The sequence below is a fragment of the Thamnophis sirtalis genome, unplaced genomic scaffold, assembly GCF_051295495.1.
Source record: "Thamnophis sirtalis isolate CommonGarterSnake01/CBP01778 unplaced genomic scaffold, rThaSir2_p1.2 scaffold_14, whole genome shotgun sequence".
Classification (NCBI taxonomy): domain Eukaryota; kingdom Metazoa; phylum Chordata; class Lepidosauria; order Squamata; family Natricidae; genus Thamnophis; species Thamnophis sirtalis.
Genome location: NW_028261394.1, coordinates 14,420,369 through 14,434,978, shown reverse-complemented (window position 1 = coordinate 14,434,978; position 14,610 = coordinate 14,420,369). Strand labels below are relative to the sequence as shown.

General features: G+C 42.1%; 1 protein-coding gene across 1 annotated transcript in view; it reads right to left on the bottom strand.

The window, feature by feature from the left end:
- SEC14L5 (SEC14 like lipid binding 5) overlaps positions 1 to 14,610 on the bottom strand; it is a 69,428-nt gene that overhangs the window by 13,199 nt on the left and 41,619 nt on the right. The window contains exons 6-12 of the mRNA XM_087728757.1: positions 12,920 to 13,048; positions 11,822 to 12,041; positions 7,161 to 7,273; positions 6,341 to 6,530; positions 2,276 to 2,364; positions 1,368 to 1,438; positions 139 to 310 (exon numbers count right to left, since the gene is read on the bottom strand). Of these exons, the coding sequence (XP_087584883.1) occupies positions 139 to 310; positions 1,368 to 1,438; positions 2,276 to 2,364; positions 6,341 to 6,530; positions 7,161 to 7,273; positions 11,822 to 12,041; positions 12,920 to 13,048 (984 nt within the window). The remainder of the gene's footprint in view (positions 1 to 138; positions 311 to 1,367; positions 1,439 to 2,275; positions 2,365 to 6,340; positions 6,531 to 7,160; positions 7,274 to 11,821; positions 12,042 to 12,919; positions 13,049 to 14,610) is intronic.

Sequence of the window (14,610 nt, the reverse complement as noted above, 5' to 3'; positions counted from 1 at the left end):
GAGTTTGACACCCAGGCAGTACCATGTCCCTATCTGTTAAAAACATTTTTCCTAAATGTGCTGTTTTTTTTAAAACCTTCCTTAAAGACCACCTCAAGGGGGAGGAAATTGTGTTTCCCCCCTTTTACATTTGCTCACCAAAGTCCAGAGAACAGGAAACACCCTTGGTGCTCGCACAATCAACAACCTCCCTAAAGTCTCCGGATAGTTGTCTTCAACCACTTCAATAATTCTGAGGAGGGTTTTCACACCAGGGCGCCAGAGGTGACGCATGTTTAGCCCTTCAAGGTCAACTAAACATGTCCAGGATCTGAAATGGAAGAAACAACAAGACAGTTTTCTGCAATGCACGAGCAACATTAAAAGGGAATAAAGAGCCAGAAAAGGGGCCAAAAAAATTGTTAAAACAGGAGATAGGAGAGGCGCAGACAAAGTATACATATGAGGAAAAAGCTAGTAAAGTAGAAAAAAAATGAAAAACAAAACTTAATGGGATAGTGCTGTTGAGATTTATAGAGGTACAAAAAGTGTTCAGAGGAAAGGAAAACGGTATCCAAAAAAGAAATTAGCCAAAAATGAAGAGAGAAATAATGGGAGGTGGAAAAAGAAAAATTGGGGGATAGCCATTCAAATAACCTATCAAAAAGTGATAGGAAAAATTCAGAAGATACAAGACATATAAAAAGAAGAAAAAGAGAAAAGAAAAACTAGGAATTGGAGATTAGTAGAATGAAATGAAATTAGTAGAATGAAATGAAATATTTTAAACATGGTAATAGTATGTATCTAATTAAGATGTGTGTGAGTTATATTAATAGCTTTAAGGGTGCAAAGTAATTACTTTAAATGTTTACTATATATAAAACTGAATTCGAAGACACATGTTACTTGTAGAAAGATGGAAAGGGAATGATGAATTTGGTTTTTATTTTAATGGGAAGAAAAAATAACATTGTTTATGTATATAATAAAAATTAAAAATTGGAAAATATGAGAAGCAAAGTAATATGGCTAATTTGAAAATGGAAATGGAAATGGAAATATAATGTAAAATGTATTATGTATATGTGAAAATGTTAAAAGGGAAATCCGGACAACAAGACAGCTTTTTGCAATCTATAAACTTGGCATTCCTCAACTCACTAGTCCTCAATGCACAGGATCTGGTCAAGTTCCTTATGTAAAAATTTGGGAGTTTTCACCAATGCCACTCAGAATAGTCTTCCAATCTCCCTACATTTTATCCAAAGTGTGAAAAAGGTAATTTGTTTAATGCGATTATCGCACTGATGGGGTCTCCTTAAATCTACCAAGTTACTGACATCCTTCATGTTGATCTGTATTTGCATAATGAGATGCATACTAACGAGATAGGGCGGCCTAAGAGGTTGGTGTTTTCTTCACATCTTCTTTGTCCCTCCTCGTTAATTGACAAGACCTGAAAGGAAAACAAAAGACAAAGGTTTGGATTGTGACCTATGAAAATATTCTTCAGTTACAGGCCTTGGACGTCCTGATCAGGTCTTACAGCTGATAGAGAAACACATTGTTTATTTTAACAGAACCCTTTAATCTCTTGCCTTGTGAAGTTGGCGGAAGGAAAAAAAAGAGTTATTCAGCAAAAGGAAAGGAAGGGAAGGGAGGGGAGAGAAGGGAAGGGAAGGGAAAGGAAAGGAAAGGGAGGGGAGGGGAGAAAAGGGAAGGAAAAGGGAAGGGAAGGGAGTGAAGGAAAGGGAAGGAAAGGAAGAGAGGGGAGGGAAAGGAAAGGAAGGAAAGGAAGGGGAGGGGAGAGAAGGGAAGGGGAAGGGAGGGGAGGGAAGGAAAGAAAAGGAAGAGAAGGGAAGGAAAAGGGAAGGGAAGGGAGGGAGGGGAGGGAAAGTTACAGAAAATATTAGAATGCACAGAAATGGATAGAGTAACACTTAATATTAAGGATAAAGAAGAAAGTGAATATTTTTTGATCTGGGATGTATTTTATCAATGGCTAGACAACAGAAACAGAAGTCAGAAAGGAGGAGACATAAAAAGAGGAAATATTAATGTGGAGAGTTGTTAAAGGAGGTATTATTGTTATTATATTATTATATTATCAATACTATTGTGAGGAATACTACAACAAATATGTGGATTAGGATCGTTTAAAAATAACTGTATCCAGATCTCACACTCTTTGATGGAAATTGAATGTCCTATAAATAAAAGAAAACATGAAAGAAGAAACGAAAAGAAAGGACCTTTGTCAAAGCTAAGTGTTTAACTTAAAGGTGCTTCTCACATGACGAAGAAGGGATTCCTCTCCCAGAGCTTTCACAAGACCTTTGGTGTCCATTTGCCCAAGGCGAAGGATGTAGAGGGGCCTTCCATCTTGAAAAACAAGGAAAGAATAAAGAAGCTGAATTTTAAAAACTGCCCTGAAAGACAGAATAAGCTCCCAGAAACTTGAAAATTACCGTGTTTCCCCGAAAAAAGACAGGGACTTATTTTCTTTTGATCCCCCACCCCACCCCCAAAATAAATACTTGACCTGATTTTCGGGGAGGTCTTATTATTTTTGAGATGAAGGAGCCCCTTTAACCTCAGCCCATGGCCCGTGGATCAGCTGATCCAGAGAGGGCTGGAAGTTCTGTCTCTGTTTCTGGCATACTCTTGCCAGCCCTAGCGTCACTGGGTCTGAGGCTTTTTTTTGCGGCCGTCACTAAGAGAAGGGGTGTGGTAGATAAGGGTTTGCGGGTGCAGCCTCCACAAGACCATTCAATGTGGATGACAGTTACATGAAGAGCGCGTGGAGTACGTTCTCCCTCTTCCCCCCCCCCCAAGGAAATGGCAGGGACCGGCTGTGCATGCATTTAAATATCTTTGGGGAGGGCTTATTTTCGGGGGAGGGCTTGTTTTAGCGCATGCACTCAAAAGCCCAATTAGGCTTATTATCTGGGGAGGTCTTATTTTCAGAGAAACAGGGTAGCAGCATTTGTCCAACATTCAACCACCAACTTGTGACAACGCACAACTTGCTGTTGAAATGAAAGATTCTTCCCATAATAGCTCAGCCCTGAGCACGCAACCTTGACTTACACTTTTGATTTACATCATTGCTGGGAGTAAAACTTAGAAGTACAGAGGAAAGAGAAAAAAGAGTAACTTACAACCAACTTTGCTGTAAGTCAAGGACTAACTGTATACATGATTAATAATCTTTTGGCGTGCTGCAGAGCAAGGGATACATTCCATAATGTATGGTGAATTCAAAAAGGATTGAGAACCCCCACTAAGCTGAACAAAAACAGCTACTAATAATGCATTTTTGGAAATGGACCAGATGAGAATGTGAAATAAATATTCACTCTCCCAAAAGTTACTGTTCAGAGCCATAGGTATTGGGGGGAGGGGGCCACAAGAGAACTCCAAATGACAAACCATGTGACTTACATATTTGCCTAGAACGTTGCGATGTAGCAATGGCAATAGCATTTATATACTGCTTCACAGTGCTTTTACAACCCTCTCTAAGCGGTTTACAGAGGCAGCCTTTTGCCTCCAACAATCTGGCTCCTTATTTTATCCTCCTCGGAAGAATGGAAGCCTGAGTCAACCTGGAGCCTAGTGAGATTCGAACTGCCAAATTGCAGTCAGCAGAAGGAGCCTGCGGTGCTACATTCTACCATTGTGCCACCACGGCTCTTTGGTCCAAATATTCTTTAGTTAGACCTTCTTTGAATGTTAACATTCGTACCAATCGATAACATGAATATGTAACAATCCTAATAAGAATAGAGTAGAGTAGAGTAGAGTAGAGTAGAGTAGAGTAGAGTAGAGTAGAATAGAATAGAATAGAAGAAAGAATCAGGAATAGAATAGAATAGAGTAGGGTAGGGTAGAGTAGAGTAGGATAGGATAGGATAGGATAGGATAGGATAGGATAGGATAGGATAGGATAGGATAGGATAGAATAGAATAGAATAGAATAGTATAAAGAATCAGGAATAGAATAGAATAATGGAATGAGATTAGGATAGGATAAAATAGAATAGAATAGACTAGAACAGTGGTCAGCAATCTTAAACATTTGAAGAGCCATTTGGACCTGTTTCCCACAGAAAGAAAAACATTGGGAGCCACAAAACCCTTGACTATTTCCTGAGCAGCCATAAAACCAGCATATGTTATTGAATTAAATGTTCTGTTTTCTTCTGAAACTTTTTTCCCCTTGGATTTATCCATGGTTGGCCTTCCGGGTTCAAAGAGTTCAATAAATCACGTTCTGGTGGGTGTCCAACATTGGCAGTTGTGACACATATTTTGAATGACAGGGAGCCGCAGCAGAGGGATGAAAGAGCCACATGTGGCTCCAGAGCCGCAGTTTGCTCACCCCTGGACTAGAATAATAGAATGAGAACAGAAGAATAGAATAGAATAGAATAGAATAGAATAGAATAGAATAGAATAGAATAGAGCCTGGTGAGATTTGAACTGCCAAAGTGCAGGCAGCTGGCAATCAGCAGAAGGAGGCTGAAGTACTGCATTCTAACCACTGTGCCACCTTGGTTTTATGTAATATCAAGAGCAAGAAAGTTTACCTATAGGGGTGAAACATACTCTAAATTCACAACCGACAGAAAATATGCAGAAGAGGCTCAAGCGCACCCTTCTCGAATTAACTATAAGAAGTAGAATACATACATAGATACGGCACAGTTTTACAACATTTTATTATTATAGCCACACTCCATAAAAGTAGTTTTAGCTTTCCCACGGAGTTTGTCTCCTGGTTTGTCTTTGGGGCCAGACACCAAAGTACGAAAGGCCATTGTGAAATGACTACATAGCAATTCATCTTGAGCACAGATATCACAACCTTGTAGGCACTGAGCTTTTGCCACGATAGAAGACCATTTTTTAAAAATTTCCTGGCTTTCTTTGGAATTACTTTTACATGTATTTTTGCAAAAGCCTCCACAACAAGAGATTTGTTAATTTGCATACATTGTTTAGCAATAAGTCAGTTTAATTGGGCCATTATATGTGGACCAGATCAGAGGTGGTATTCAGCAGGTTCTGACCAGAGGTGGGTTCTTAGCAGTTCGGACTGGTTCAGCCAAGTTGGTAGTTATTCGGCTGGCCACCCCCCAAACCGGTTCTATCAGCAGCATGCGCAGAAGCATTTTTTAACCTACTGCTCATGAGTGTCCCTGAGTGAACTGGCAGTAGAAGAAGCCGGAACCCACCCCTGGTTCTGATCAGTTCTGGAGAGCCGATAGCAGAAATTTTGAGTACTTCAGAGAACCAGTAAATACCACCTGTGACTGGCCCCGCCCCCATCTATTCTCTGCCTTCCAAGTCCCAGTTGATCGGGAGGAAATAGGGATTTTGCAGTATCCTTCCCCTGGAGTGGGGAGGGAATAGAGATTTTAAAGTATCCTTCCCCTGCTATGCCCACCAAGCCACGCCCACAGAACTGGTAGTAAAAAAGTTTGAATCCTACCACTGGACCAGATCTTTCCTGCCTGACAGCTTTAAATGCTGAACAGCAATGACAAATTTAACTTTGCACCCAAGAAGCCCATCTCAGAGTCATCCCAAGGTAACTGAACAATAAAATAGTGTATTTTTCAGACTATAAGGTGCACCAGAGTATAAGACACACTGGAGTATAATAGCAGTAGACTTAGCAATAGCAGTAGACTTATATACCGCTTCATAGGCCTTTCAGGCCTCTCTAAGCGGTTTACAGAGAGTCAGCATATTGCCCCCAACAATCTGGGTCCTCATTTTACCCACCTCGGAAGGATGGAAGGCTGAGTCAACCCTGAGCCGGTGAGATTTGAACCGCTGACCTGCTGATCTAGCAGTAGCCTGCAGTGCTGCATTTAACCACTGTGCCACCTTGGCTCTTAAGACGCACCAAGATTTTGAAGAGGCAAATTAAAAACTTTTTTTTGCATTCTGTAGACCTCCCAAAACTGGCCCATTTTTTGCGAAAACAGGTCCGTTTTTTGTCAAAAAGAAGGGCATGCATAACCTTTAGGAGGCTTATAGAGTGCTCCTGTGGGTAGGGGGGGGGGCAAAAATGAGGAAAGAATTGTCTGCTTTTTCTCATTTTTGCCCTTCCCAGCCCCCAGGAGCACTCAATAAGTCTCCTAAAGGCTATGCACGGGCATTTTTGCAAAGGGGGCAGGGTTTCAGGAGACCAAAAACACTGTATTCAGTGTATAAGACATACCCAGATTTTTACCCTCTTTTTTGATGGAAAAGGTGCGTCTTATACTCCAAAAAATATGGTAATGCACAGACTGATGAACTTCATGCCCAGAGACTGAGCAGAGGACAACTGGTAGATGCTCACCTTTGTCCTGGTAATGCCAACCCCCGGCATAGAATTCTTCCAAAAGGGAAGGTGGTCTCCAGGTTTGCAGAATGTAATCCACCTGGTATTGCTTTCGCCATGCCAAGGACTGGCAGAGCATTTCCCGAGCCTTGTCAATATTAAAGTCCCGAGCCCTGAGGAAACGGAGGATGTATTCATCTTTGGGAACCTGAGTAAAAGAGAGAGTTAAGTTAATGCTCGGTTTGTTGATTAGATCCAAAAACAAGAAAGTCCAGTTGCCTCTTGAAAAAGCACCTTTGGGACAACCCTGACCTGGATGACTGAGAATCTCTGCAGACGTTTAGCTGTGCAATTTGGGATGGACACCTTGGAATGGTGTGAGAATAGGAATGGATTTCCAGAGGAGAAAAAATTGCAGACTACAGGAACTATTTGCACCACTCAGGTGACCCTGAGGATACAGACAAACTTCCAAGTGGCCTCAACGACCCTCCAAAAAGATGCAAATGACCAGCTGTCTGCAAGGAATATCAATCCTTCCATTCCCCACCATCCTGTCAGAGCTGAAGAAGCTTCTTGGATGAGAAGCAAAACGTCTTCAAAAGAAGAAAAAGCAAGAAAGTCCAGCTGCCTCCTGAAAATGCACCTTTGGGACATCTTTAAGTCACACAGCAAGGAAAACAGTTCAAAGGAGTCCTTTAGATAGAAGGAAACTGATTTAGAATGCAATCTTGTCAGCCACTAATACAAACCGCTTTGAGTTCCTTCACAAGTGGGACAGGAGCATCCAGAGAAGACACAAGTTCTACGCAACCACAGCTTCCCTGCTCCCATTTACCTTTCCTTTCTGCATTTCTTGGAGCCACTGGCGAAGTCTGATCAAGCAGCTTTCCTGCATGGGGCTTAATTGTCCCAGGTAACGTTCTATGTAATCAGCATCCAGTTTGTCCCCTGGGGAGACAGAAAAATCAGCCATGGGAGAAGCTCAGAAAAAAAATAAAGCAACCATGGGAGAATAAAGCTATTAACACATTTCTTGCCATTTGCTTGCAGGCAGCCTGAAAGAATTTTTACAAGTTGTCCTTTCTTACCCGCTGCCTCGTTCAGTAACCATCTGACTGTGGCAACAGTGCTGAAAACAAATAACCTTACAACCCATGCTTACATTTATGGCCTCTGCAACATCAATTCAATCTTAAATTGCATTAACAGCGGGATTCAATCAAGATCAAGGGAGGTACTAATACCACTTTATAAGGCTCTAGTAAGACCACACCTAGAGTACTGCATCCAGTTTTGGTCACAACTATAAAAAAAGATGTTGACACTCTAGAAAGAGTGCAGAGAAGAGCAACCAGGATGATTAGGGGACTGGAGGGGCTAAAACATACAATGAACGATTGCAGGAACTGGGCATGGCTCATCTAGGGAAGTGAAGGACCAAGGGAGACCTAATAGCAGTCTTCCAGTATTTGAGGGGCTGCCACAGAGAGGGGGGGGGGGGTCAAGCTATTTTCCAAAGCACCTGAATGCCAGAGAAGGAATAATGGATGGAAACTGACCAAGGGGAGATTCAATCTGGAAATAAGGAGGAACTTTCTGACAATGAGAACAATCAACCGATGGAACAAAAGTTGCCTTCGGAAGTTATGAGAGCTTCATCATTGAGACTTTCAAGAAGAGATTGGACTGCCATTTGTCAGAAATGGTGTAAGGTCTCCTGCTTGAGCGGGGGTGGTGGTGGTGGTGGAGTAGATGACCTATAAGGTCCCTTCCAACTGTTAATCTGTTAATCTCTCATCCCATGATTCCCCACTGCAGTCAAGTATGCTTGCTCTGCGCCTGATCTGTTGTTTTTCCTTCTCCCATCCCTGCAGATGCTAGAGATTCCAGAAGGGATTACAAGAGAGTAAGCAGGCATACAATGGAAAGGCAGCCATGAGCACAGCCTGATATGTGGCTGCTTACTCTTTTGAAATCCCTTTCTCTCCAATCTCTTCACTTTGCAAGAGGCAGGGAGGGGGGAAATGAAAACAATTTCTGTAGGAAATCCCTCTTCTGCTTAACTTGTTTCCTGGTGGGAAATATCAAATGGGGAGCACACACTGGCTGCTTGTGTAGCATTTTCGGACTGTCGGCACTAAAGCATTGCTTTTGATATGCATTCTCCATTGTGTGCCTGCTTACTCTCTTATTACCCTTCCTCTCCAATGAATGTAAGTAGGAACATTAATTCCTTTCTTGTTAATTATCCCAGCGCTGTGTAAGTGAGCAATCCAAAGGGGGAGGGGGGATAGGAAAAAGGAAAAGTCACTTGCTAAATCACCTATTTTCCTTCTTAGCCATCACTTCTGTTTAGTGACAGAACTGGCGATCCCAACTGTGGTCACTAAACAAGGACTACCTGTCCTCTTGTTCCAAAACGAAAAGGTTTGCTCCTGAGAAAGACGTTTGAAGTTTGTCATTTCCAAAAACGATTCTTCCTCAATCCGAGAGGCTTTCATAGAATGTTTTAAAAACATGACTCCTTCAAATTCTTCTGCTGGCCTTGCAATACAATTGAAGATTCTTCAGTACATATTAGCCGATAATCCGGTGTTGTCCAGATATTTATTTATAAGGGGAAAATGTCCGGACCAAGCGTAATTTCTAATGTTGGATTTTCCCCCTTACCAGAGGGAGTCCCCTTGTGGAGTACTGTGAAGCCATGGTAACTCCATCACACTGTACAGTAGAAGCCATTTTACGGCAGTACAGTAGAAGCCATTTTAAGGCACAACAGGCTGTATCTTAACAGAACACACAATCCGTTCACTCTTGATTTTCAGTTAGAACAGAAATCAATACAGTTCTGGGAGAAACAGCCGTTAAAATGTCATTGTGATGTTGACTCATCTTTCCAAAATACAGAATTTGACATTTTATAAATCACATTGGTCTTATCAAATCCGGCCCAGAATGATTTTACATAGATGGAAATAAACGGGAACTCCTGAATGATGAGAAATGAAGAGGTGTTCACGATCAATTTCTGAAAGGTTTTTATATTACAAAAAGATAAGAAGATGCAGCAATACATTTTTGTACAGTCTATATTAAAGACTGAATTGATTTTATTTCGACATATACGGTTCATCTTAGTGTTTCTTTCTTTTTTTAACATCTTACTCTGATATTAAGTGCTGTAAGCACTATAGTGCATGTATTTTTTTTCTTACACAATCACTGATCTATTACTTACGTTTGTTTACCATACAGGTAATCCTTGAATTACAATCCAGAATGAGGACATGGATTTCTGTTGCTAAGCGAGGCGGTTATTAAAGGGAGTCGTACTCAATTTTATGACTTTTGCTATAGCCATCAAGCAAATGTGGCTTCTTCCACTAACACTGCTTGTTGGAAGGCAGCTGGTAAGTTTGCAAATGTCAATTGTATCATCCTTGGATGCTGCAACTATTTCTATATATATAAATGGCTGTGTGTGTGTGTGTGTCTGTGTGTGTGTATCTGTGTGTGTGTGTGTGTGTTCCAGCTTAACTCTGGAACACCTCAAGCAATTTCAACCAAAGTTGGTACACTCTGGACTTACACTCTGGAAACAAATATTGTGGGGGTAAGACACCCCTAAAACCCTTCAGGGTGTGTGTTCTGTTAAGATACAGCCTGTTGTGCCTTACAATGGTTTCTACTGTACTGCCTTAAAATGGCTTCTACTGGACAGCGCAGTGGAGTTGCCATGGTAACGGCTTCACAGTACTCCACAAGGGGGCTCCCTCTGGTAAGGGGGAAAATCCAACCTTAGAAATTATGTTTGGTCCGGACATTTCTCCCCTATAAATAAACACCCGGGCAATTCCTGTTTATCAGCACTAGTTATAAATACATACAGGCTACCAAAGGACCCAAATTTTGTGACTGTAAAGTTGCTGCAATAGTCAGAAGTGTCTTGGCCGGCTGTAAGTTGAAAGGGTTGTAAGTTGAGAACTACCTTTATAGGAAGTCTTCAACTAACAATCATTCTTTTAGTGGCCATTCGGAGTTACAATGGCACTTGGAAAAAACAGCACTGTTTTTCACCCTTACAATCGTTGTAGCATCCCAAGTTACGTGCTTAACATTTGGCTGGCAACTAGCATGTATTTATGACGGTTGCAGTATCCCCAGGGGGTAATGTGATCCCCTTTTCTGACCTTCCAACAAGCAGTGTCAAAGGGGAAGCCAGTTATACTTAACGACCGTGTTACTCACAACTGCAGTGATTCACTTAACAACCACAGTGGTTCATCGGCAAGGAAATTGTGAAATGGAACAAAAGTCACCTAGCAATCGTGTCGCTTAGCAGCGAGAAAGTTTGGGCTCAATTGTGGTCGTAAGTTGAGGACTACCTGCATTAATAATAATAATAATAATAATAATAATAATAATAATAATCAGAAACAAATATTGAAATTTCAATCGGACCCATCATTTCAGTGTACGTTTTATTTCGCTCCTCATTCTCCTTACCTCCACTCCCTTTTCTTTCCCCCTTTTCTTTGGAGAAGCCTGCCATGGAGATGGAATGGTAACTATCATGACATGATTTGGGAGTGGGGGGGCACCCCAGGACGGAGGCATTTGATATGTCCACTGTGCTGAAGCCATGGTGGGAGTCAACATATCAGAAATCACAAGGACATTCGTGGTGTGAGCTACTTAAGCGTTCGACCTGTGCAACTGCCAGAAACGGTTTAAGAGAGCACCTAATTCCTTAAAAAAACAAAGAATTCTAAATCCTCTAAATCAACTGGAAAAGAGGCAAGCCAGGTTTCAGATCAACTTCTCCCTTTTTTTTTTTTGGGCTGACCATTTTCCAAGCCGGGGAAGAGAAATGCAAAGTTATGGAGGCTGATGGGGTGAGGGGAAAAAAAAAACTGGCTGGAAAGAACGCAATGCTTTTTGCAAGGTGGGTTTTTCCCCCTGAGTAGAAGAGCACAACCCCACCAGGACCAGGAAAACAAAAGGAAAATGCTCCAGAGTAGCCGCCCTTTGGAGTGGACATCTGTATCCAACCAGCTCATTGGTTGCTGTGCCAGGAGGAGAAGAATCCAGAGGCGGCATCGGTGCCAAAATCTTCTTGGAACAAAGAGGGACATACACACGCTTACAGACGAGAATGAAAGAAAGGTTTTTTTTCAAAGCTGGATCCATGGGAGAGGACAATAGGATTGGCCCCCGTTCCCACTGCAAGTTTAAGTGCAACTTAAAACAGGAATGATGAGATGGAGCAGCGGGAGTCCAAGAATCAAAACTTTAAGTTCTCCATGTTATCCTGAGCATAAGTTCTTGGAAAGACCAGATTGCAAATTTGAACAAGGTGGCACGTTAGAAAAGGAACGGAGAGAAGATTAGAAGCAGGATCAGGTTTCAAACATCCAAAGTGGTTCACGATATGGCAGAGCAGTGGTGAGGTTAATGGGAACAGCTGCCACAGATCCAGCTGTTATAAGCCATTACCTTCAGGAGTGGAAGCCTCCCCCGCAGGGCAGGCGTTGTTGCCTCGCTGTTCTTTCTCGCTTCCGTGCGGGTGGCTTTCCGGCGGTATTGTACCGTTATTGCTTCCGGATGGACTCCTCTTCCGGAGGCTCCCCTTGACTTCCGGGGGAGTCCACCGAGGGATAAAAGTGATCCCTTGGGATATCAGCTCCTTTAGATAATGCTCGATTACTTCTTTGCCCTGAAAGAAATTGATTTGAGACGTTTAGAATTCAGCTGGCGCGATCTGTTTCGATGGCACAAAGAGATTTTGTGCAAAAGTCTCTAATTCAAGGGTTGTCAAACTCAAGGCCCAGGGCCCAGATCCGGCCCGTGATGTGGTTAGATCTGGCCCCACGAGGCTGCCCTGGAAACAATGAAGGACTGGCCCCTGCCATCTCAACTCATGTCGGCCGGACACTGATCTAAAACTTGGTGGCAGCCATCTGGGCTAGAATGCGGTCAGCCTTCGATCCGTGGGGCCCCTGTGGAGTCAGCAAGGGGCTGGCATTGCCCCCGGGGCGTCTGCTGGAGATCATGGATCTAGGGGTGGGATATCCCTTTGAAAGATGGTTTGCCAGGCCTTTGCTGAATGTGAATGAGAGGAATTCACATTCTTTTAATCAAAGGGGTTTTGTCGGGACCAGGAATCTGCCTCGTGCTTTTTGGGGAAGCCCAATTCAGAACAGCAATGTATTTTAAGCAGAGACACTGCAGGGCACAAAAAGATAAAGGAATTCCTGAAGAATTTACTCCCTATTTCTGACTATAGGGGGCGCTGCTCGTCTCCGTTTCAAGACCATTGAGTCAGCATTGTCCAAAGCTTGGGTCATATGACCAGCACGGCGTCCCGGAACACTGTTTCCTCCCCACTGAAGTGCTACCTACTTATCTACTCGCATTTTCATGCTTTCGAATTTCTAGGCTGGAAGGAACCAAGGCAAGGACGGGAGTTCACCCGCCGCGTGGCACTCGGGTCTCAAACTCGAGCGGCTGGCTTTCCAGTCGATAAGCCCAGTGCTTTTAACCACTGAGCCACCTTACCACCCACGTTGCAATGGACAGAAGATCGATATTCACCCGCTTGATGTTGGCTGTGTACTGCTTCATGGCGATCTTCTCTACTGTGTTTTCAAACCCAAAGAATGATTTGATATCGAGGGATGCGGACTGTTCGAAACACGTCCAATCTTCGTTCTCCGGATGGACCTACCACAGAGAAATGGCAGTGTTAGAAACCAACCCAAGAAGGCGATTAGGAAAATATTAGAATGTGCAGAAATGAACAGACTAAAGCTGGCAATTAAGGAGAAAGAAGGAACTGAGTATTATATTGTATGGGAATTATTTTATCCATGGTTAGAGAATAAAAATGGAAGTTGGAAATAAAAGAAGGAGATTAAAGAGGAGTAGAAAATATGTTAGGATAGAAATATAAATGATATGATAATTGTTAGTATGAGGAGGATGAGGATTATTATTATGCTTAATGTTATTATTACATTTTCATCAGATGAAACATTAAGAAGAAAAAATGAACAGGTTCACTATAGCATATGTTTAATGTACTATAATTCTAAGATTAGAGAATTAATATCAATGAAAATGATGTGGTAAATTTTGATGGTTATTGCACAGAAATATTTGTACTCAGACGACACACTGTTTAAGGAAAGATGGAATGTTAATATTAAAAAAAAAAAGCAATAAAAACTAAAAAGAAAAGAGAGAAGAAACAAACCCGGCTTGCAATACCTAAAAAACAGCTTTGAAAAGGAACTTTGAAATGAGTTCTCAAAGATAATGTTTACATCTTTTATTTTCCCCTCCTTTCAGAGACTTTTCATTAAACTTGACATACCCAGTTCCTGCAACCGCTCTTTGTATGTTTTAGCCTCCAGACCCCTAATCCTCTTTGTTGCTCTTCTCTGCACTCTTTCTAGAGTTTCTTTTTGACATCATGGCAATCAAAACCTGATGCAGTATTCCATGTGTGGCCTTACCAAGGCATTACAAAGTGGTATGAACCACATAATCTTGATTCTATCCCTCTGTTGATGCAGCCTAGAACTGTGTTGGCGTTTTTGGCAGCTGCTGCACACGGCTGGCTCCTATTTAAATGGTTGTCCACTAGGACTCCAAGATCCCTCTCACAGTTACTACCATGGAGCAAGGTACCACCTAGACTGTACCTGTGCATTTTCAGTAAACTAGACAAACCCAGTTCCTGCAACCATTCTTTATAGGTTTTAGTCTCCAGTCTCCTAATCATCTTTGTTGCTCTTCTCTGCACTCTTTCTAGAGTCTCAACATATATTTTTTTTACATCGTGGGAACCAAAACTGGGTGCAGGATTCCAAGTCCTACCTTACCAAGGCATTATAAAGTGGTATTAAACACTTCATGTGATTTTGATTCCATCTCTCTGAAACAGCCACATGCAAGCATACAGTTCCTGGTTTCAAGAACTGAACAGAGTAGAGTAGAATAGAAATAATAGGAATAGAAATAATAGGAATAGAAGGAATAGGAATAGGAATAGGAATAGGAATAGAATAGAATAGAATAGAATAGAATAGAATAGAATAACAGAGTTGGAAAGGACCTTGGAGATCTTCTAGGCCAACCCCCTGCTTAGGCAGGAAAGGTGGCGCAGTGGTTAAGAGCAGCACTGCAGGCTACTGCTAGATCAGCAGGTCAGCGGTTCAAATCTCACCGGCTCAGGGTTGACTCAGCCTTCCATCCTTCCGAGGTGGGTAAAATGAGGACCC